A 25,861-nucleotide genomic window follows, 5' to 3' on the forward strand; every position below is an offset into this window, starting at 1 on the left:
TGGATATGCAGTTTTGCTTCATGTCCCTGTTGGGTAGAAGATGCTTAAATGCTGGAAGTTACTTAGTATGTGTGATGAGACGTGAGAGTAACTGTGCCGAGCTGTGTGAGAGCAGACTTGGAACAAAGACAAAGACTGAAGTATCTTCACTGGAAGGCAGAGTAGATTCCTGGAAGCAAAAACTGGGCTACCACTTAGTGATTGCATTTATTTTGCTGAGGACTTCGGTAAAAGTAAGGCTGGAAGGAAGGCACAGACTGGGAATCTTAATAAGAAAGTCATTCAGCAGGGATGCTTCAGACAACTCAATTCTCAGGTTAAATGACTGGCATTTCTGATCTGCTCTCAAGTAAACAAATTGGTGACAGTTTGAAAAAAATGATAAATAGTTGATCATTACAAATGAACTTCCCACTCATGACCTCCTCATTTGATCTGAGTTCAACTGCTTAAGAACACACTTAAGGCTCCTGGAAAGTTAATATATAAATGTAATATAACCAATATTCTCAAGACTGGTTGATTCTCGGACCTAAAAAAGGGATCTCATACTTCCATGTTGTTGGTGCTACCTGACTGAATATGAAATTTACACATGCTAAGTCCTGCAAAATGTAGGCAGGATTTCTGAAGGGAATGCCAGATTAAGTTTCTCAGTCCAAAAAAAGTGTGTAGGATTGGAAGTAAATGACTGAATTTGAAAGAAAATTGCCCCTAAAATCATAGAATTGAATGGTTTGGGTTGGAAGGGACCTTAGAGATCATCTAGTTCCAACCCCCCTGCCATGAGCAAGCACAACTTCCACTAGACCAGGTTGCTCAGAGCTCCATCCAACCTGGCCTTGAACACTGCCAGGGAGGGGGGCAGACACAGCTTCTCTGGGCAACCTGCTCCGGTGCCTCACCACCTTCACAGTGAAGAATTTCTTCCTTATCTATAATCTTCTACCTTCTTTCAGCTTGAAGTTATAACCCCTTGTCCTATCACTACAGGCCTTTGTATAAAGTCCCTCTCCAGTTTTCTTGTAGCCCCCTCTCAGGTACGGGAAGGCTGCTGTAAGGTCTTCCCACAGCCTTCTCTTCTCCAGGCTGAACAGCTCAAACTCTCTCAGCCTTTCCTCATAGGAGAGGTGTTTCAGCCCTCTGATAATTTTTGTGGCCCTCCAAGTGCTGACCTTCTGCCAATGTATAAATCAAATAACAGACAGGAGGAGCAGTTATATACAGACTCCCAAAACTTTTTGTGACACAGTAAAGCTGAAGTCACAATTACATGCAGTGCACATAAAATATGGTACAGAGCATAACCTCAGAATAAGCTGCAGTACAACTCCATAAAGCTAGTTAAGCCATTATGACCTCGATATCCCTAGATGTTTTAGGATCTTTCAGCATTTGAAAATTGTCCCAAGACAGATGGTATTCAGCTGCAGGAAAATTCATGAAGCAATCTTACTAGTAATAGTAATGAAGCAAGCTTACTAGTAACATTGCACTAACAATAGTATAGAGAGCTCCTGTTACCATAAGTTCTTTTTGCCCTTCACCAGAAAACTGTTGACTGCTTCCATCTGAGTTATACTACCAGGACACTGGTGAAGCTGCTTGGAGACATGAAAGACTCAAATGATATGGTACACCATAAACAGGAGGTATTTCCTAAATTGTGTTATATTACAATATATAGTACATGAAAAAAAGAAGTTCCTATATTAAAAACAGTTATTTCCTCAAGCAATACTCTTTTAACTGTCAGTACCATCATCTCAGACTTGAATTTCAAAATAAAAACATTGATACTCTTTAGGTCCGAGATAGATCCTGTCTGGCACCTGGAAGCATCTACTGTAAACGTCTTTCCTCCTGAAGTGAGAGGGGCTTGGGTTCCTAGGACTGGAATATTACCTCCTTCCTGGTTGTGGAAGCATCCCTGGAGACAGGATAAGTGAAGGAGAAGAAAAAGAAATAGTAATCACATACACCCCAGGGCACAGATGTTCATTTTCATAGTGTCTGACGTTATTGCCACCCTTCTGTACATAGACATGAAAGCCAGCTGCCAAAAGGTGGGAGCATCCAATCTTTCTTTTTCACGGATGCCTTCAATTTCCCAAAGAAACGGATCATTAACAGAAAAAGAAGAATAAGATTTAAAAGGAAAAAAAAAACCCAACAACCCAATGAAGAACTAGTGGATTTGTTTACTGGATAGTATCAACTCATCCCTTTTCTGCTGCTTTTGACACCAGTGTGTATCCATACAGAGGTAGCAAAAGTGAAATTCAGAGGACTCGACTCCTGAATGCAACTGCAAATGCATTTTCCTTCTGAAGTTCAAATTAAAATTACAGGTGGATGTAAAGTGGTTCTGGAGTCAGTAGGAGTGCTCAAGATGTCATGAGAGTGGGGGGGGGGAACAGAAAGAGGTTTGATTCTTGAATGTTGAGAGTGAAGCGGGTAAGAGTGGAAGGTAAGACTGATGGGACCTTTGCAGTACCAATGTTAACTGATGTCTGACGGTGCAATCTTTATGAAGGCCTTTTTCAGTTAGAGGGGAACACTCTCACAGCTTCTCTTGAGTCAGGAAGATCTCAGCATTTCTATAGATGCTGAAGAAATTTGTGGGTATAACGAGAATTTAATTCATAATGGGTCATGGCATTAAGGAATACCAAAGTGTACACTCTTATTTCTGTGGCGCTAATGCACACACTTCCCTTACCCTTAAAGCAAGATGTCACAGGACTAGAAAAGAAATGTGTTTCTTCCATGAGCACAAGGACTCAATAACAGTGATCTATCCTTACGATTATGGCACTACAAAACATAGCTGCAAACTGGATTGATTCACCACCTGTTGAATTTCACCATTCAGCAGGACAGCCACTCACAGCTATGTCTGCTGTTGAAAAATATGTGAGTCCAAATGAGGTCAGGCTGAACCTGTGGTTGACTCAGAGTGAGGTAATCATTCCCTTCACTGATTCTTTGAGAAAAGACCTTATACTGACAAGCTATCTGATGGATGAATGGGGATGTTTTTCACCTTGTATCTGCCTGGCAAGGGCAGTGCTCAAGGTCTTGAATTACTCGCCAATTACACCTCACTTCCAAGAAACAGGCTGAGGTCAAGACTGTAATCAGCTTCAGCTAGATCCAAATAATCATGTACTTGGTTCCTGAGACCATCATATTTTAAAGAATGGAAAACATTTAATACTATGATAACAAAAAGTTATAGCTTCATTACTGTTCCTCAAATATAGCAGAAAAACCTCCCCTCCCCCCCCCAAGAAACACAGAAATCAGCTTTAATTCCAGTAGTGATACTGATGGTACATGGTGTTGAACATGGTACTTGGAACTACGCTTCTACACTTCCTGATTCTATACATCCACATAACAGTCAAAAATGTTAGCAAATATAGAAAATATACCAGTATCGAATTTGTTACTTGACCACTGCAATAAATATTCACTACAGACCATTAGAAAAATAAAAATCTGTGCCTGAAAAGTTACATTTTATCATTTTTTCTGAATGTAAAAATCTCTCTCTATAAATTAACAGCAGTGATACTGCAGGTTTATAATCAGAAGGAAAATTCCCAGAGTAATAAATCTTTAAGAAGGAACAAAAAAGATAAAAATGGGAGGAATGGAGATTTTCCAGAGAGTAAAACAATACATCTTTATACTCACCTATATTCATAAAGACAAATAACTGCAGATAATTTTTTCTAAAAGTTGCTTTCATAACCCAGTAATAAAAGGAAGAGTTCTGAAGCAGAACTCCTAATTCAACATGTTGGTTTACTTTTTATGGTAGGCTAATTTAAGATAAACAAAACCACAGGAGGTGGTACATCTGTACTCATCCATATCAGGCCTCACAACAGAGGGTCACATCTTTATTATGTTTATTTCAAAGGAAAAACATAAAATTACCAAAGATTTTCTAATGAGCTCTTCTAACGAAAAAGATAGGAATTCACCCTTGTCTTTAGTTCTGTGCAGAATCACTAATGGGAATACCTCTGTTTTATATGGAAATATAAGATGAGCTGATTTTGCTCAGACGCATTAGTGGTAAATTATCAATTATGGGCAAGGCAGGGATATTACCCCTTACCTCTGACCTGTCTGAGACCAGTTTTGAATCCTGTGTCCAGTATGAGTATCAATCCTGTAAGAAGTTTACTGAAAACTGAAAAAGGTTCAGAAAAGAACCACAAGACTTATTTTGAATCTGGAAAGCAAACGGTACAAGTGCGAAAGTACTTTTTCTTACTTAGTTTCAAAGAGAGAAAAGTGAAAAAGTTCCTAAAAAGAGATTAAAAATTAATCTACAAAAATTAAAAATATCAGACGCTACATAGTACTTTAAACCTAGCAAAGAATAAGCAAAGGTATTACATAGGTAGTTCTTGAGCTAAACGGCAACAAAAGCCAAAAGCAGATACACATTTCTAGCACTGAAAGTAATCAAGTGCTGGGCCAGCTTGTCAAAGGATGTCATGACGAATATTTAACTCAGGTTTTTACAACGAGATTACTTTTTAAATAGAAATGGTTTAGGTCTATTAATTATTGGCTCAGTCAAAAAATTCTAACATTCAGAAAGTGATTACTTCTTAAAATAGTCCTGTAACAGAATGATAAGCAAGCAGAGACAAATAAGTAACTTTTAAAGTATGACTTTTAGCAGATCATTACAATTTTTTGCCTGATAACTCAAAGGTGATGTCTTCTCACTGAATGGGTCAGCATGATCGCAGATTGAGAATTCCTTCCTGTGTTAATTACATTTTTACTATCACTTAACTATTCATAAATTTTGATTGTGGGCAAATGAACAACATGTCATTATATCTCAATTGCCAACTTCCTAAGCAACAATTTCAGCACCACATTTTCCCTTCAGTTACACATATTTACTGCTGAACACCACTACTCATGCTCTGGTAAACAAGTTCATCTCAGATTACTTATCCAGCCTTAAATTGGCCAGAATGTGAACTCTGAGTTCTGTGACGATGAGTAAGAGGGAAAGAGCTCTAACTTGTCTTTAAATCCCAAATGGTTTTCAAGTATGGCATTTACACTGCGACATTTGTGTAAGAACAAGACTTCTACTTGTAAAATAAGTCTTAGAAGTCTTAAATTCAAAGTTAATTAACATAATCTAGATTGGTGTTGTATAAAATATACATAATGAACATAAGAAAGTATTTTTTCTTCAAATATATTACAAATTTATGAAACTCAAACTGTGTAAAGTTCCTTTGATCACCAGCTGCAAGTTACAAATGAAGCAAGGCAGACCTCCAATGCACCTCCTATCCTCGGGCTCTTGCTAGGTGTTCAGTGGCAAACATTTTTTTCAGGGTACAGGTACTTTTGTTGTCTTGCAAATATAAATTTAAATCTCAGACTTCAAAGGAGGTAACTCAGATGGCATGTTAATATATTTTAAATACATAACATGTATATCCTAAAGCTAAATAAAATTTGACTCAATCTGTAAAACGTTTTTTCTAATTAAAAAAATAGTCAAAGACTTTACTCAGACGATAGATTACTTTCCAACTGGGCAGACTACACCCTCCTTTAGTGTCAGAATATGGTTTTATCCTCCAAGGGAACAGTGTTACCACACACAAGCGTTCTGGATTATCTGCACAAATCTGAGATTTCCAGAAATATCAGGTTCACTATATACACATTGCAAGATAACTCTCTGCCTGCTTTTTAAGTGCAACAGATAAGCATGGGCTGGCACCATCAGAGAAACTTAGGCAGGCTGTGTCTCCTTTCTGTTGTTCCTGAAAGCACCTCATACATAGGCAAGATGTAGCTGTACACAGATGATCTTTTCCACCAGCAGCAATTGTCTTTCCTGGTGACTGACATGTACCCCATCACTTGGTAGAGATACAGTTGGAAAAAACGCCCACTGAGTACGAGCTTCTGCTACCAAAAGAACAGATCAACTTGCAGAAGGCTTGTTTGGTGCATTGGAAATCCTCAACCAGGTATTTTCCAAGAAAATGGGTCTGATAAGCAACAAATAATACGTGAGCTCCAAGATGACTGTCTGATCTTCTGCAAAAAACTCTTTGAAAAGCAGAGTGGGAGGAGAGAACAGATCATTTCTGTGCCTCACTAATGTGACATGTTGTCTCACGTTGTCAATCAAGGTGATAAAATTACTCCAATACTACTAATGCTTACGGCAGATATACACAAATACTTGTATAATAATTTAACACAAGAGAGGGCATAAGGTTTTCTAAACAGACATAATAGAAGCAATTACCCTTGAACTGTATTACATTACATTTGAAATATTTGTAAACTAGGTAGCAATGTTTTAATATGTGTCCTCATAATGCATTAGTGGACTCTGAGTGTTTTTCTAGAAAATGCTAATCTTGGTAACAACAGTAAAATAGGCACAACTTTAGCCTGTAGGTTGAAGTATTCAAAAGTATAGGTATCGCTTACAACTACTTATTTAAACTGGATAGTTTAGGTAGAAAAGTGGCATTCTTGAGGAATCAGCTAGAAGAGCAGTCTCTACGATAAGAGGTCTCTTATCAATTATTCATTGGTGCTAAGCCAGAGGCACAGTGAATATGAATAATGTACGGGGTCCAAAAGGCATCTCTTTTTATAAGCGTCCCAGCAAATATTCATGCAACTGTGCAGTGTGACACTTCTTACATGCTGCACATAACTCATCTTTCTCTTCACCTTGAAAGTAATATATCTCACAGTTTTGGATTGGGGGTCATTAGGACTTTCTCCAGAACTTTTTCTGTACCCTCTCATCACACCAATGCAGAGAAACTCTTTTATATTTGGTCAATCCCATCAATGATTTCAACACATGATTATGTACCTTCTTAGCTCTGTATGTAATGGAACGGTGGCCTTTGCAACAGCAAGACATCACTGACCATAAAATGTTGTCAGCCTGATGGAAAAGGGTAATAGGGGGACCAAAAAAACCACTGTCAGGTGGATTTCATGTAACTCAACTCTGCTCCACTCCAACAGGGATATTTAAATAAAGCTATTTATACAAAACATAATTTAGAAATTAAGTTTGTCATAAAAGGTGAAACAAAATGAGATTTACCGAAAGTATAGGCAAAGAGAAGTTGAATAAGCTCTGTGCCGATACCTCTCTATCAAAACCTTCTGATGTAGGGGTAGAGCACAAGCATTTATTCTGATGTACCTACAACATTTGGTGAGTGTTATGCATTATAATAATGCACATGTCCAATGAAGATATCTTCCTTAATGTCTGAAACAATTCACTTCTCTAATAACCCTTTCTCTTTTCTGCTGCAAACGCACAGGTTTATTTCGTTGGAGTTTTCTATATTAGAATTTGTTGTTAGTAATGAGTGTTAAACTTACAATCATACTTCTTCCATGTAAAAGTACACAGTATTTCCTACAATAACTTTGATATAACTACTGGGAAATAAATATCTGATTAATAAATGGGTACTGGCCTGATTTAATCTCTTTTTCTTTCATTATCTCATATTATCAACAGTGAGAAGACAGATGTTGTGCCTGCTTTGGATGATCCAAGTTTTATGTCTGTTTGAAGAAGAACAGTTTTTGGACTATTGATCCAAGAAAGAAAACGTGCCTGGAGAAGCGTGTCTACTAATGCTTCTGTAGCGTTATCAGTAAATGACAGCACGGGCTATCAGAAATAAAGATTGGACAACTACAAGCAGAAATTACTTCTATAGATACCACTGGGGAAAATCATAGAATCAGAGAATGCTTTGGGTTGGAAGTGACCTTTAGAGATCATCCAGCCCAATCCCCCTAAGGTGATGGTAGGGATCGAACTCACTGCCCTCAGGACCAGCATCCTGTGACCTGGCCCCTCGCTTACCAAGATCCCCACTGCAGAAAGCAAAACCAGAGATGTTATATCACATTAAATGATATGCCTCCTTAGATTTGGGCAACATTCAGTTGGCTGGACTGAATTTTCTACCAGGTGCTGAACAATTCATCGATAGCTACCAGAGAAATAGGTCAGATAATTAAAGGAAGAACTCTCCTATCAAAAAAACCCAAAGCAACAAAAAAACCAATGTAACCAAAAAAACCCCAAACAACCAAACCCCAATAGCTAAAACACAAGATGTTCTTTACAATCTTAAGAAGATATACAATCATTTTTAATTTTATATGAAGAAATTTGGTCAGAGAATTCAGGAAGGGGTCCCTGGGCAATGTGAAAATACAAACTAGAATACTAAATAATAAGACTGTCTAGCACACTCAGTGATGATGCTTTATCTTTCACCTTTGATATAAGAACACATAGGACTAAACCTATCTAAAACTAGGACTAAACGATTAAAATTTAATGACCTAATCGGGCAACTGAAAAAAAACCAGGAAAATTCAACTAATCTTTCTTAGTCCATAGGCGAGAGCATGAGAAAGCAAAATAACTGAAAATAAGCCATCTGGAATGTGACTGTTGTGATGTTCATCCACATGGGTCTACCTGAATCGGATCACGGAATCTTTCAGTGGTGTGCAGAAGACTATATGGGCCAGAAATTTGCCAAAGCAACTACCCAGCTAAGCTAATCATAATGCAAAGCTCCTAATCACGAGGCAAGGACATACCAAAGCCTAGTAAGAGTTTTCACAGGGATTCTATCAAACTAAAGAATACAATGATATATGTAATCATATATGTCAGGGACACACCAGCTTGAAACCACATGAAATAAAGTTCATAAAATTTGGAGTTACTATTTTCTGATCAGAGAGACATTCAGCTAAATATTATGTAAGTTATATGCTAAATATCCTTTCAACTAGAAAGATATGAGGTCAAAAGTAGACTGGAAGTTAATATAAGGGTGTAAGGGCCAAAGCTGGTATGTCTTTGCATTGTATGTGAGCAAAATTAATGCAGCCTGAAATCAAAGTGTGTGTATCTAATATATCTAAATCCATATATCCTAGGTGTGTCAAAAAGCCTGACTTTCTGAAGCTAAGGAATATTTTGAGTGAAAGTGACTGACTGAAAAAATCAGACAGGAAAATTAGGAATTCTATAACAAGATGCACTAAATAGCCAAAATGTGGCAATCCTGCAGTAAAGAGAGAAGCTTTGATTAAAAACTCATTTTCCTTCTGTGGTATAGTAGCTACGTTAGTTCTAAATGTGAAAGTAATAGTGAACACATGGAAGAAAGGGAAATAAAAATCTGAATGAATTATGTTGCATAGAAAACTTACATAGGAAACTAAAGGCAAAAGATAAAATTCATTATTGAATAAACTTTTAGAGTTTATATTTTCATTGGTTATTTCTAAAATGCATTAGGAACAAAAGGAAGCATATTAACAAAGATAGCATGATAAAGATAACATAGCAAGTACAGTTTATCTTCCTGAGACATATACCAAATTACTGACATAGCGCTACTGTCCAGAAAACTTATGCTGCCTACTTAAAACGGAGGGTGAATGTGGGATGATGCAGAGAAACAAACATGACTGACTAGGTGAAGGTAATGGGAAAAAAACAGAATCAGACATTGCTTTTTAACAATAGCAAAAAAAGGAAGAAATTGTGAAATGAAGTGATTACTCCTCCTTCTCTTGTCATCTCCAGAATATGTCAAGGTTTTGGATTCACCCTACCTAACTTCCGAAAGCCTGCACCTCTCACAATTTGAGAACATCACTGACCTGAACGGATATATCCCAAATAAAAAAATCACTTGTTCTCACTCGGTCTCTTCTTTCATCAAATGCATTTCATGGTTTAGTCAAAACATGGTATGGGGTTCATCAAAAACGCCAACAGATGAAAGTCATTGCCGTGTGGCACACTGGACTTTAAAGCATATGATCTGAAAACTGCTTTTTACTTCATGTATCGACTTGTGAAATTTACTACTCTCTGGATTCATTTTCCTGATGTATGCAAATATTCCTTTTCAGAAAATGGTTAATTACAAACCAGTAAGTTTGCAAAAGGTATTGTACTGATAACTCAGAGTGTAGTGCTCTTTATGCATCTATCTGCATACATCAGGAGATAATTCTATTTACTGTTGTAAAAGATTTTGAATCCTACAGAAAAAAAAGTGCAGAAAATATTATTAGCACTAATATATTTCTAAACAGAATGGGTACACCTGATTTTACTACTCAGGTTATTTTCTTCTGCCTACACAGTTCAGTATGCCATTTTTCCCCTAATCATTGGCAAAACTATGTTCTTAGAAAATGTTTAGTCTTCTACTCAGTAGACCATGAAACTAATTATCCCTTAGTATCTTGCTTTAAAAAATCCATAAAATCAATTTAAGTTTTACTGGGTTTTGATAATTAAAAAAGACATAGATTTTTTTTTTTTGCTATTTCAACCTTAAGTACTGAAAAGTAATAAATGTTCTCAAAACTTGGTAGAAATTGTGCGTATTTTGATTTATACCACCCACATTTGAAGATAGCTAAGATAGTGAGAAAATGAAAACATGAAGTCAATAAATGTAACTAGAGGGCATTTATAGATTTTCATTAAAAGGGAACTCAGCCCTTGTGGAGAATATGTAAAAGTAAAGGCATTTACAGCGATTGGCAAACACTGTGCGATATATAATTTTCCTTTGCTTATGGTGGGTCCTTGACAGTAGAAATGTAGCATTTACTTATTTGAAGTAAATAAATAAAACAGATACTTTTAAAATATAAATTCTGTATTAAGTAGCCAGCAGGAAGTAGGGGAAGTAAATATCAGAAGTTGTCTCCTTGAGGGAGATAAAACAAACCAGAATCCCATATCTTTCTCATACCCAGGTTATTCTCTTAAAATTCTCTAGGTTTTCACCTAAAATTACAACAGAGTAAAACTGAGCAATAAGGTTCCAGTAGTATTCCATTTCACAGTAGATGAGACAATTTCCATTTATTCAAAGTCCCATTCTGTACACGATTAATAACCATACTGCAGCAGGAATGAGACCCTTGTGTTCACAAACTGCATCACAGCTGTTCCCCACAGATGAAAGTTGAGAGTTCTTTGATCAAGTCTCTGCTCACTTGGGTCTAACATTTTTGTTCCTTTTTAGAAAATGGTTAATTATAAACCGGTAAGTTTGCAAAAGGTATTGTATTGATAACTCGGAGTGTAGTGCTCTTTATTCATCTATTTCTTTTCTTTTACATATCTTCATTTGCAGTTGCAGTATTTACCTACATTACTATGGATGTAAAGGACTAGACAAGCACATTATCACCGGGAGTGACAATTAGTCTTGAGACAAGCAGCTCTTCAGCAGATACTGACCTGGGAACACTAGAAGGTTTTTCATCAACAACAGACGAGCCTTCAGAAGATGATTCAGAGACATCAGACTGCTTAAAGCAGGCAACTAAGGGCTGAAGGCATCTATTAAAAATTCCTTTCGCTAGGAAGTTTCTTTTCTCAACTGCCTATTTCTGTTTTTTTAAAACTGCATCCAGAACTTCAGGCTTCTAGCATGAAGAAATGCAGAACAGGAAGAGCTTTCCTCTTCTTCTTTCTGCCCCGTACTGGCCCGCTGAGGAGTCATGCAGGATGCACAGTCTGCTCAGGTGCTCACCTGTGCGTAGATCCAAAACAACACAAGCCTCCATCTACATATGACTTGCTAGTGCTGTTTGAGCTGAAATATTTAATCAAGAAAAACTTCACTGGAGTTCTGTGTTTAAGATTTCTATCTACTGCTCATTCACCCACATCTAAGTAGTTGTTTCAACAGCTGTTTTAATTCAATTTATCTTGTTATATATGAAGACTTAATTGAACAAATTACTTCTAAGGAATGCCTGAAATGGCTAATATTAAAACTTCTGTCATCTCTTTTTCTTTTGCACACTGTCAGCTCTGGCTAATCATTTCATATATTGGTCCATGATTGCTTTCGTACTTCATAATTCTGTGCCTAACTCTCTTTGACACCAAGACTGATCTCAAGAAAAGAAAAATGGCAAAAAAGCCCCTGCGTTTATTACGAGCTCTTTTTAGTATGAAGTGCTAGTGATAACGAATCCTCTGAAATGAGTATTCCTTTGTTTCCATCCATGAACAGCTCTGTGAACAGGGACATCACCGTGGAAATGTAGAAATTCCCAGCAGATCATACCCTGGATGACAAAACAACTTCAGTGGCTGCTAATTTCAGAGCAACCACAAGTAAATTCCACCACATTTCCAGTCATAGCCAGTCCTTATCACAAGCAACTCCCTATATGTCTGCAGTTTTGCTCTGTTGTCCAGCTGATGAATAGGAAGTTGTCAATAGCCAGAATTATTAAAAAGGGATTAGAAGCTGCTTTGACATTTTAAGAGGAATCAAGTGTTTCAGTAATTTAATTCAATTATACAATTTTTGCTGTAAAGTTCTACTACTGCCACACTCAGGGCTCCTAAACAAGGAGCTCTGATAGATATCAATAATATAGAAACATGGAATCCGCATTTCACAGTAACATACACAATTACTTCTATGCCATTTTTTTCCTGTTAGAGGTACTAACTGCTATAAGAGTACTTCCTATCAAACAGGGTATTCTTATGTAAATATTTTTGATCATTCATATCCTTCACATTTCTTCTCTGAACCTTATCCCTAATGGCATAGGTTTCAATGCTTGCACTGGAGAACAGGAGTCTATTCTGCTGTTTATTTAATTAATAAGCGATACAGCTTTTGAAAAATCAGTCCAGGTTTTCCAAGAAATGTTAGGACAGAACCATTTTAATTTAGGAAAGAGCTGATCTCATGATGCTTCGACCACTCTGTCCCCAACAATTTACCCAGAATAAGTGACATGCAAGGAAAATATTCACATACTTCCATATCTTCATCAAGTTTGTACGATCCTTATATATGAAGATCCCATTTTTCCAGAAAAGTACTAGAATTATACTGAAATCATACAAACTGATATCCTGAATACTGTATAACCTTAAGATGCTAACATACTGTATATTCAACTTGCTCAGTTCTTGTAACTCATTTTAATTGTGAATGACTTGTGGAAAAACTTCCTATATAACAAGAAATACAATTCATTTTAAATTTATATCTAGGTATATCTACCTTTCCTGATTAGGTATCAGTACATTACTCCTTACACCTAACACATTACTGTTTTAAAAAATCAGTAAAGTTTATTAAGGAGGACATAACCGAATTTATGAAGACTTAAATATTTAACCCAGAGACAAAGTCTGTGCAATCCACAGCCCATGAGCATGAATAAATCTATTCTGCTACTTATCACTTTAGAAGCTGTCATACAATATTAAAAACGTCCATGTGAAAATACTTTTATAATAACAGTAAAATCACTTAGCAGTTAAAGGCAATTGGGCAAAACCACAGAAAGCATACTGTTATCTAAGTGAGTGCAGTACATCAGAAAATAAGTATAAGCAAGTATATACATTTTTAATTCTGAAAATATTTTGTTATTTTCATAAATAATGAAAATAATTGCATACTATTATCACTACACAAATAATTTGTATTGAAGAGTCTGAAGAAGGGAGAATATTACTTACACCTATGATAGCTATTATGACACTGAAAAGAGGAAAATGAGATTTTGCTATTGATTTGCATAAATTGCATCTGATTCTTCCAAATTAATGTGGAAGTGGTTCACGAAGTTCAGAATCATGACAACCCTGTGCAGGAAGGAAGATAAGTTAGCTTCAAGCCTTTGTTACCATGACAGGGACTAATTCTGAAACCTAGATCTCTACCAAAGCTTCAGTATGATTTAGAGAGTTCAGATTTAGCATCCTGCTTTGGGTGCACTGTGCTACAGATTATTACTGACTCTATGGATTATTTCCAGATAGACACAGGACGTGTTTTAAACACCATAAACTATTCATTCGTATGAAACATGCAAAAATATTTTATTGGGACATACTAACCTTTAAGGGGAAAAAAAAAAAGGATATAACCTATCCAAAACCAGGCAACTGCAAATGTCCTCATAACACACAACATGTTCAGAAAACTGCAACCAACTTCCTCACTGATTTCTGGAAAAGCACATGGATAGTCTGAGTACACTTGTAAAATTCATTTTTTCTTAACATCCTACTTAAAAACATCTCTAACATTTGCACAACTTTGTGATGCATGTACTTTTCATTCATGGGTGGAAATGAACAGCCTTGATACTTACTAAAATCATGACAGTTTTTTCAACTCCCTAGGAAAAGTGTATGAATCTTCTTTTTCTCTGTTGTAATCAGTTCAGATCTTTAATTCTCAAATTTAAGAAAAAAACGAGGAATAAGCCTGCACTGTTCCTGAAGTACAAGAAAGCAAATTCCTAAGTCTGTGCAATTTAGCTAAGCCCCATTTTCATATATCACTGTTTACATCTATCACTTGATTCCCATGTAACATGCATTTTGTCTCAGTCACAGCAGTTGAACACCACAGAGGGATGTGCCATGTGTCTCCTCCTGTGGTTTCATCTAGCTGGCATCATGGCAACCTGTGCTGCACTAGGTAAGAAGAAACTTTAAGACTCCATGCACCCACAGACTGACAGCTTTTGGCCAGCGAGGCTGACAAAACAGGCAGTTTCATGAGAAACTTATTTGTTACAGAAATCTTACAACCACTTACAGGCAGCTTCACTGTATTTCTAACTGTCTTTCCATTATCAGCTTCCTCAGCCATAAAAACAAGTACAGACAACAATCAAGTGCTAAATTTTGCCAGGGAACCCAACCAGATGTGGCAGTCAGACTCGACAGAGCACCTACAAACCTGCCATCCAACCTAAAAGGTAAATATGGCTTTTTTTTTTTTCTGAATCTCTGCAGCCTCTAATGCTGGAGATAACTTTTATCATAACATTTCTCAAGTTGATTGACTTTTTTCAAGTTGATTGACATATCTATTTACAACTGAACACAAAACAAAAAGCAGAAGTTCATACATTTGAAGGGAATCTCTCCGTTGCCATTTACATTTAATATAATGCATTCTAACGGATACATAAATTCTTAAAAAAAATGCACTTGATAACACGTTGTTGTGAGTCCCTGCAGTGTTTTCAGATTCTGTAATCAATACTAGCAAGCCTGCACTAGACAGCAACACAGAGTAACAGCTGAGTGAACTTCCTTATTTAAAAACACTTCAAGAGAAGCCTGTGTTTCTCAAAAGGGTGACATAAACAGGATTACTTTAGACCTTTTCATAGAAGAAAATGTTGCTTATATTCTCATGCGTTAACACATGAAACCGCAGCCTCTCAGTCAACAAAGTTCCCCTTTCCATAGGCATAAGAATATGCACTGTATTCAAACGCTAGCTTACAAGGAGATTTGAGAATACAGTGTTTCTTCAGTATCTGAGAAACAGACCATTTTGGTCCAAAACCTAACAAAACCCTAGGATGCAATGAGTATCATTACATTATCAACCATGCTGCAATCAGTGGGTTTTTAGACTAACTCCTCAAATGGTAAGAATAACAGCACTTTTAAAAATAAGGTAAAAATAAGCAATATTCCACTAGCTTTTACACAGAAAACGCACACTTAAAATAAAGTAAGCTTCTTATTTTTCATTTCTACTGGTTTATAAAGAAACAATATTGCTAGGAAGAAAGGAGGTGATCTAAGATAAACAAAGCGTCAAGCAATAAAACTTGTACTTGGTTGCCCTAAGTGAATGTTGAAGTTGTTTTGATTCTGAGTCTTGCAGTTCTTCCTCAAGCACATTTTAAAATGTTAATAGTAAATTAAATATTCAACAGATTTTTAAATACTATAAATACATATCTTGGTATTATAACAGTCCCACTACAGATGATGTTAACATGAATAGCTTACAAAACAATTTTGAATAGTTTATGAGACAATTTTAAGGCAATATAACTGTATTTGCATGATACCATCCTGAAATCTGCTTTGACCTTACTACTTCCAATTCGCAGATTCAAAACAGGAAGAAGAGGTTCAGATTTTAAGACATTTATGTCCATTTAACAGTTTGAGTTTCTAGTTTCATTATTCAGGATGCCAGTGTATTTTCCCTGTGAAAGAAAATCACCGCAACTTCAACACCACCAACACCACACAGCCACTGATGCTCTCGAGGTGACTCGGGCAGCGTCTCACGTCCACTTCACAGGTGCCCCTCGCCTCGCCGCAAGGGAATAACCAGAACAGGAAAAAATGACAAGCCACTGAAAAGCACTCCCTTACCTTCTAAACCTGCTTCAATCAGCCCAAACTGTTCCAACACTTTAACAAAAAGCACAATCACGATCAAAACCGCTATCATCTCAAGCCCTTCCAAGTTCATGGTGAGTTAGGTCATGGTCCGACCGCCGCCACAGGTAGCAGCGCTCTTCTGCCCGGCGCTCTGTGCACAGCCATTGAACTAGGCGCGGAGGGCTCCCGCCAGCGAAGGGAGCGAGCGGGCGGGCACCGCCGCCGAGCTCATCCTCTCCCCCCGAGCAGAGGCCGGCAGCGGCGGGCGGATCAGCTCCGGCCCGCCGGCACCGCCCGGCTCCGCCACGGCCCGGCGGCCGCGCCCGTCCGCCCCAGGACACCCCCCGCCCCACTCCCCGAGGCCACCGGGCAAACGTCCCCGGGGGAGCGGCACGGCGCGGCGGGGCGGGAGCCGGCCGCTCCCCGGGCCGGGCGGCGGGAGGCGGCGTCGGGGCGGGGGGCCCGTTGCCTGGGCAACGCGGGGCCCGGGCGGCGCGGCGGGGCGGCCCGGGGAGGACGCGAGCGAGCGGCTGGAGGGGGATGCGGCGTGAAGCCGGTGTACCGAGGGACTGCCCGAGGAGGGACAGCCGGACGGACAGGCGCCCGGCGCCGTGTGCCTCTCCCTAAGGGCGCTGGAGAGCCGGGTCTGTCCGGGCAGATCACTGCCTGAGTGCCAGGAGTGCGGGCTGCTGCGTGTGGCAAGCAACGCGTGACACTTCGTGCACAGCAGTGCACTAAGAATCCTCTTCTTTGTAATTAAAAAGCTAAATACGCCGTCTCAAATTCTTCAAGGCTTATTATGTGGGCTTATTTGGAAAATGAACATTGAAAAGAACAGATTGAGAAGGAAAAACAAGCTCATTATTTCGGGTGGTTTCTCACTTCAGTAATATTTGCTAAACAAAGTATTTTCCAGGGAAAATATCAGCGGTGAAATACAGGAATGCTAACCATGGGACCGAACTGGTGCCTTACACACCAGCAACAGCCGCTGGCCTATCTACAGCACTTTGCAGTACTGGGATTGTCACATGCAGCGCACAACGCTCTTCATGGTTAAGGATTTACTCTTTAAATCTATTAATAATTTAGTATCTAAGAAGGAATTTGCATTAGAAAAACAGCGCCTCTATTGCAGCAAAAATGATCAGGGGAACAACTGCAACAAAATTAATCCTGTCTGGTAGAGTACTGTCCCCCACACAGTTGGAATCGGTTACTGCCAAGGGATTGGTCTTCTTTCTTTCCTCCAGTAAGATTCAGAAAAGATCACTGTGTCATGCAAGAACTGGCAACAGCCTCTTAGTCCCCCAGGTACGGCTGTGTTAGGGTGGGTGTTACCATTACAGAAAACACTGGAATGAAGCGGGACTAAGGGGGCTAACAGATGCAATGTAGGTACCTTTTCTTCTACAGTGGACAGCTACATCCATACAGCGTAATGTTCAGATGTCACTGCTTTGTGCTTTTCTGCTTGGGATTGGACTTCCTGAAGCTGTTTAGACTTCTTCTGTCAGAAAACCTAAGGTTTAACATTCCATCCTAGATACTGTATTTATTTCATTTTTGCAGGCCGCTTTTCCTTTGGCTTCTTTGCCTTTATTTGCCGCAAACTTTCTCCTTACATTCTTCTTTCTCTCATTTAATCTCTGTTCCAAACAAGACTAAATATCTTTCCCCTCTAAGCCATTTTATCAATGGCTTTAAGGACAGTACGTCCAGCTCTCCTTCAGTGTGGGACTAAAATGGGGTAATTTATCATGAGCACCAACATAACCTCTGGAATCTGTATGCCTTTACCCAGAAGGCTGGTACAAGTTGTACTGGGGTACATGCAACATTGCCACCTGAACCGGTGTACTCATTTTCATTAATAGCTTTCATTAATACTTGTCTGCTGAAAATGTTAAAATGAAAACACTTGTTTAAAAGACCCAATATTTACTATTTTTGTGACAGTCGCCTTTAGTCAGAGCTGAGAGCAGAAAGCTGGAAAGCAGAGCTTGTGGTAGCAGTGGCGCAAGGAAGGTGGCTGCCATTGCCCCCCCCCCCCAAGCCTAGACCCCACAGCTGGCAGTGACCAGACAAATAAGCACAGGGGGATCCTCTGTCTGGGGTCTGCCCCCTCACATACAGGCAAAGCACACAGTTTTTCCCAGAGGTGTAGGTCTGCTGCACCTATGGCTAATTCTAACTCTTCTTCCAAGGCACAGCAGACAAGTACAGAAGAAAGAAGGAATTAGTATTACTCCAGTTTTACAGATGGATGACAAAGCACAGTAACACTAATAATCTCCAAGGAAGAATAGGACGTTGCAAGAAAGCTGTGACTAAACTCAGGTTTCTCCAGTGCTGTGAACTAGCCAGCCATGAGAATCTTTTTTTTTTTTTTTGTCCTTTTGATAAACATACAGATAATCTAACATGCAGTTAAATATACCTTGACTCGTTAGGTCATTGCTTTTTTTGCAAAACTTTATAAAACCTTATAAAAGATATTTCTCTTGTAGGAATGCAAAATAGCACAAAGCTGCCTCTGATCCTCACATTCGTACCTGCTTAGAAATGGAGTTGACGGCTAGGGTTACAAACTGCATGGTATAATTATTCCTCTCTCCAAGTAACCTCACCAAAACCAGTTAAGTGGCTTGTTGGTTTATTCTTTGCCTTCCATTAAAAAAAAGAAAAAGAAAGCAATCTTCATTTACCCATACAGTTTTATCAAAACAGAACAGGAAGAATGTAGCTAACATATTTGCAAATATTGAAACTCTATTTTCTCTCTTGTGTAACTACCCGAGCCTTAATACATTGTGGAATTAAACTTGGAAAAGGTCTACAAGATAAGTGGGAATGGAGGAAATAGAAATGGGAGGAAAGATATTAATGTATAAATTACCATGCCATATAGGTGGTTTTTACACAACAGCATGCAGCTGTGTTTTCAAATATAAAAGTGCAGATGAAAGGTTTCAGCCTAGAAAGTGTTCTAGATGCTGTCTCCTTTTCATCAAAGCATTTTGCAGGTTCTTAGTTTTTATCATGAGAGTAAATATATTAACTTGAAGTCACTGGTTATATTTTGAGCTATGGATATATCTAAATGGTCACTTTTCATCCTGTGATTGAGCTCTGAACGACAACACGGTGACTCTATTTACATTACTACGACTAAGATCCTTGATACCATTAATCTTACTGCTATTGCTTAATGCTATATTTCATGAAATGTTAATGTTAAAAAAAGACTCAATAAATTTAGACTGGAAAAAGGTGAGTGGGTCTACTGATGGACTTCCAGCAATGGTTATATTTCTTTCTTACATTTCCTTTTTTTCTGTGGTCATATTCATCTGGATGCCATTAACCCACTCTTAGGTTTTCATCGTGGCTTCCACGAGGATGATTACTATCTGCTGATACTCCTTACCACCTAGTGAAATAGTTTGTGGGAGCCTGGCCTGCATGAGTCAAAAGCAGTTGGATTTTGTTAAAAAAGTTCAGATTAGTGATCCAAGCGAACCTTGATGACTTTGCACAAAGCAAACTGGGATGCACACATGCACCGCTGCACTAACAGATTTTGGGGAAGGCTGTCACTGGCAGGGGGGTAGTTAGCGGTAGAGCTAACTGGTAGAGGTGGGTGCAGAAGAGGACGTCTACAGATAGCAAGAGAAAGCTCAAATGGAACAGTACCACTGGGTGTCCCATGTCATACATAAAGTCTGAGAACAGAACCTTTAATAGAAGCCACAATTTCTTGTTTTTGACTGAGAATAACCTAAATAATATTTTTAAGCATGCATATAATGAGGGTAAATATCATGCTGCAAAGCTGGGACAATCTAATGATTGCTTTAGAAGTGATGTCCCTGCAACTTATTACAAAGATAAACAATATTTTCCTCCTATCCTTAATAAGAACAGCTTTGAATAAATATTCCAGCATCCTACAAAATCATTAAAATATTTATTCTGTGTAGCTATTTAAAAGAAATTTATGTTTTTTAATCTTCAAAAGGGGTAAACCACTCTTTCTTTCTAAAGGAGAAAATGAGACAGAACATCTTGATGTATCATAAGTGCAAATAGTTTATTATCTCAGCAGCTAACTGCTATTACACTTTAGTCTCCCTTTTTCTCTCTTAAATTTACTACTAAGCAGCTAACAGCTATTACACTTTTGTCTCCTTTTCTCTCTCTCTTAAATTTACTACTAGCATAAGAAATTAAGAGAGTAAAATCAAACACAAATGTATAAAAAAATATAAAACCTAGTAAATCTTCTAGCTCATCAAATCACTGAGCAAAATCAGAAAAGTGATATAAATTTTTCTCTTTCAGTTTTAATTTAACCCTCTTCCTCAGTAAATATTTAATGCATCCAAAGAAAAGGTAGAAAATGCTATGATACATTCAGCCATTATAAATGTTTAATCTCTTAACAGCCCACACCTTGGAACTTTCCTGCAGGAATTGAGCCAACGTGGCTTGACTTCCATAGGATCTTGCCCAGATTAAGCACTGGTAAAAAGAGAGTACAGCAATCTGACATCACAGTGCCTTATTTCTACCTTTTCACAACTTTCATCCAAGTTTGCATCCTGAACTGTGTCCTATGTTTTTCACTTGTCACAACTCAAGGAGTTGCCACAGTTCATACATGATGATGTTTAAGTTGTGTCAGAAGAAGACTACTTCCTAGTGCCACCCAAAAAGCCATGCATGAAGATTCCTTAAACAGGCATTTTGCCCCCATGTCAGCAGGGACATGGGCTGGCATGGAGGTTGTGTCTCACCCAGATTGTCTCTGGTCATGGAAGGTGGGCAAGATGTAGACATGAAGCAGAAGTTCTGGCTCTTCACACTTGGTGTATTTTTAGATAGCAATGGATAAATCCTGTGCCTTTAAAGAACTGATTAAAACAGACAAAGTTATGTACTACCGTATTCATAAGCAGGCTTTTCAAAGACTCAGACATAAAACATCCTCACCAGACAACTGAGACACAATCCCAGTTGAGAAGTATACCTGAAAACCTGGATAATATCATAATATCAATGTTCAAAAGTTTGGGGTTGCTATAAATGTCAGAAACAGCACAAAATCTGTCAATATGTCAGTTATTCTAAACAGTCTTGTGAATAGTATGTGGGTATTCTGGAGCCCTCAAAATGGAATTATATTTCAAGTTTATCCCTTTCTATACAGTGAAATATGGCTCCATGAATTTGGTTGTCTGTATTTCTGGAAATTGATGCAGATATCATATTAACTGTAACCATGAACTATATGTCATTAGAAGACAGAAATTTTCTCACCACATGGAAAAACACCATTCTGAAAACTTCATCTTTACTGAAGGTCCTTAATCCACATTAGAAAGAAAAAATCTTCCAAAAAGTTCAATGTCTTAAAAATGTCAGACAACTATGCTTTAAAACTCTCTGTGGAAACTGAAGCTGAAAAATACTTTGCTATTGTAATTCCATAGATGAAGCTCAACCGTTCTCATGATTTGTTCGTGCTACCTGTTTATTAGCCAGGATTTTTCTCCTAAGAATGATTTTTCAGGTGTTTGCACTTGAGGGAACATACTGATCATTTTCCAAACTATGGAGAAAATCCTGTCACACAGAATTTCAAGAGAGTTACTAACTGTCATTTGTAAAACTCCTATGCATCTTTAACATTGAGGAATTCATGCTGCAAGCCTCATTTCAAATTCTGAGACAGACAGAGTGTGTTAAGGGATGGTGTTTTACGATATTTGCTTTAATTTGCCCTGAATGACACATGGCCTCGAATAGTTCATGTTCATTGCCTCCAACAACTGTGGGATGCCACAGGTGGTACCAGGTCTCCAGCAGTTTATCTCACTATGCCTCATCAGGCCTGTTAGTACAATGTGACTCACACCTCCAATCAGACAGCATTGCTCAAGACTGTGTTATTCTGCTGAAGTGTAAGTGCAGACAGCTTGCAGACAGCAGTAGTTTCACTGAAACATTCCTAGCCATGTCTGTCCTGCAGCCCTTTAACCTGGGTATCGCCTCTTCATATTTCTCCCTTTATGTTCTCAAATCCACGGTATATCTAATGCGTTCAGCGCAACAGCTCTAAGATTCAATGTTTTTCCCCTGTCAGACAACTAAAATCTTATTTTAGATTTCCACGATTTTACTCCTCAACAATTGTGACCTTCTGTTTTCTGTCTTTGTCACGTGCTGTCTTGCTCCTCTTTTTATCCACTCAGGATACTGCTGCAAAGATCATCAGTCTGGCTTACTACTCCAACTATCTCAGCCCTCCCTTTACATTTCTAATGAATCCACTTCATCATATACAAAGCATTTGCCATCACTTTCAAGGCCAGTCCTAACATACTACTGTCACTGTTGATTTTTAGAGAATATTGATCTGTTAACCCACCCAAGAAATAATGCTAGCTTTATCTATTCATAAGTCAGACTTTATTCATAAGAAATGTTGCTAACTCTAACATAGCCCCATAATATTCTGAAATATTACTACATCTATTCTCCCTGTGCTACAAAGTTTCTTTGATACACAGCATGTGGATGCTGACATTTTTGAATGAATAGCTATGGACAGAATGAGAATTCTATGACACAACGTCATAAAATTTTCATCCAGATAGCAAAAGACACCTCATTAATAATTAGAAATAGCATTAATAATTAGAAATACACTATGCTTTTTGCTACATTTTTTGCTGCATATTATTGGAAAACTGTCAGGTTTCCTGTGGACTTCAGCTGCGAACATTGTATTGTTAACTTTATCATAAATATGATTAGGAAACTTATCTACAGCCTGAAAATAAGAGGCTGACAGAAGAGTTCCTGCAGTTCAGCTGATGCAGCATGTGGATATTTGCCAAACTTTTCTTCCTAATCCCTTGTTGGTTCATTAGTGGCTCACTGCAGACAACAAGAGACTGTTACACCAATCCACAGTAAAAAGCCACAGGAAAGCCTAGCTCATATGCTCATGGAAAACAGCTTGAGAGGTTGGAGAAAGACAGCATCTTTCATAGTTCTGCTTAGAAAAACCCAGCCAGCCACAAAACAAAGCTGAACCAAAAACCTAGGGAATCTGAAACCAATGTTGACTGAACTCTACAGTCTGACTTAAGCACTAGCATGCTGTTAGGGTGTATTTCTAACCCAAAGGGTGAGCTTCTACTTTGCCCAGAAGTTTTTATTAATACAACTGATAGAACAAAAGAGTGACAAGTTCAATGTCTCTTTCCAGACTGGTTATGCCAACATATATAAAGGAAATAAAGCAAGCTGACAGATAGACTCTGTTTCCAACTCTGCTCAATTAACCTACTTCGAACAGCATGAAGGAGCCCAACAAGTTTCTTCCTAACAACTTGCCATTGTCTCTTTTTTTTTTTTCTGCAGACACCTGCCATATATGAACCTGATACAAACAAACCCATGTACCTAAGAAAAGCTTGTTGTAGGTTCAGATGTCAGCCTTCGCTTTGCTAGGAGTTTTGTTTTGGTAGGAGGGTGATGTTAAGCCATCTTCTTACAGAAACTCACTGAAGGCTGCATTAGGGTGCCTGAAGAATCAGGGGGGATTGTACCATTTTTCTCCATGTGAAAAAACATCTTACAAATAACTTACATGAACCATATATTCAATAGTAATGTTTAGCTCACTGAGACTCGGTGATTGCTAACAGTTGTTTTAAACCAGCTGACAAGGATAGATGGCCCTTCTATGCGAACAACAGTACAGAAACAAACACTTGAGTTAGCAGTCTCAGCAGGCAGTCATAACTAGTTCAGTTGCATATGTGGTCTTTACAGCACAGGTTTGAAGAACAGTAGTGCAAGAGTCCAGAGAGACATAAAGTAGTGACATTTGCTATTTAAATGAACAGAAGACTTCTGTGCCTTGAGCACCAAGACTTGGAGACTTTCAACATTGCTAAACTCGGTAGAGCTACTCTTATATTGATAAGCAAAAATTCTTCTTGTTATCTAAATTCTCTCTCCCTTTCCTGTCTTTATGCAACATAAATGCCTGTCTTACCACTTCCATCTTCTATTATTACACTCTTCGGTGTCCGGTGAACATTTTTCTTTATAAAGCATTCATTTGCATACCAAAAATATGACTCCTTTTTCAAGAGATTAGTAATTCTATTGGTTCCTTAGTCCTCATCACTCTATGCTTTCTGAAAGCTGCTTTTATTTAAATTCAGATTTCCTGCACTGGAAAGATTAGGTCTTGACTTATACCTTCTCCACTTGGGTCTGGAAGGTGAACATGTTTCTGTGTGAGTTGGTAACCTTCCAAAACGGCATGAAAATCTCAGGAGCAAAGACAGACCCAGCAGAGACACAAAGAACAAACGAGACACTGAAACTTGATTACATATTAATCTTTAAAAGTGTCGAGTGCTGCTCTTTCATTTTAATATCTTATAAGAATTTCTGTGAGAGGCCAGATAATATTTGCTTTACTTTTATATTCACTGGCAATATATGATGAAGAGAGCTCTGAATGTTCCATAGAGTTCAGAAATGTAAACTAATATGAAATATGACATTTAATGAACCTTACTTGTCAAAACAAACAAAAAACAAGTGGGATGCCTGAAAAGCCTTGCTACAGTTAGGTATTTATTTTGTGTTTCGTATTGCTTTCTCTGAATACCTTATAAGTTTTTTGACTGACATTCAATCCCTATATTTTCTCCCAGCATGAAAATGACACTGGGTTCTGTGCAAATTCGGTCCTTCATTGTGGATAAACTAGACCAACAGGCAACCACAGCTCTGTTTTGTGCAATTTACATGAGAAAGTAGAGATAAAGGGTAGATGACTGTGAGAATATGTCTATTCTTCAGGAATAAAAAAGAACAAAAGGTGAAAACACTGAACCAGAGTTACAGTAATTAAAAGGGAGACTGATAAAAGAAGACAGCAGGCAGGGATAGATATGGTGTGGTCCCTTCAGGGCTCTGAATGGCCCAGGTCTACCATGTTTAAAGCACAGACTGTCATGAAACAAAGAAAGATCAAGATTTTTCTATGAGACTTTTTGCTACCATTATTAGCACTGCTAGCATTACAGTGTGTAAAAGAGTCCATATTTTCTTATCGTCTGTTGAAAACACAAAAGGCCCTACTCAAGTAGCAAGGTTGAGCACTGTGAGGACAAGCATCAGAGGATGCATGTGGTGCATGATGGCCCAGTAAACTCTTTCACTCAGCTGTCTGTCAGTTTACATGACAGAGAAAGGATTAATTTCCACAGGCTGTCAGGTGATTAAAATATTCTGCAGAGTAAAACTAAGAAAAAAAATTGAATGCTTCCCCTTCAGGTGGAAGGACTTAAAAATATATTTGAAGCAAGTAGATTGCACAAGTCTGCAATCTCTGGCTGAAATTGTGCTAGAATGTTAAAAAAAAAGTAATTTAAAGAACTCCAGACAAATATTTTGAGATTGCCTGCAAAAACAGCAAAGTCTAAAACTGAACAGAGCTAAAGAAAGAGC

General features: G+C 38.2%; 1 protein-coding gene across 6 annotated transcripts in view; it reads right to left on the bottom strand.

The window, feature by feature from the left end:
- KCNIP4 (potassium voltage-gated channel interacting protein 4) overlaps nucleotides 1-25,861 on the bottom strand; it is a 475,426-nt gene that overhangs the window by 218,247 nt on the left and 231,318 nt on the right. The window contains exon 1 of one of the 6 annotated variants that reach the window (XM_075420632.1): nucleotides 16,307-16,545. The exons of the other annotated variants lie outside the window; for them this stretch is intronic. Within the exon in view, the coding sequence (XP_075276747.1) occupies nucleotides 16,307-16,406 (100 nt within the window). The 5' untranslated portion in view covers nucleotides 16,407-16,545. Of the gene's footprint in view, nucleotides 1-16,306; nucleotides 16,546-25,861 lie in introns of those variants that run through there. 6 annotated transcript variants of the gene reach the window in all.

Source organism: Opisthocomus hoazin, chromosome 5, assembly GCF_030867145.1.
Source record: "Opisthocomus hoazin isolate bOpiHoa1 chromosome 5, bOpiHoa1.hap1, whole genome shotgun sequence".
Classification (NCBI taxonomy): domain Eukaryota; kingdom Metazoa; phylum Chordata; class Aves; order Opisthocomiformes; family Opisthocomidae; genus Opisthocomus; species Opisthocomus hoazin.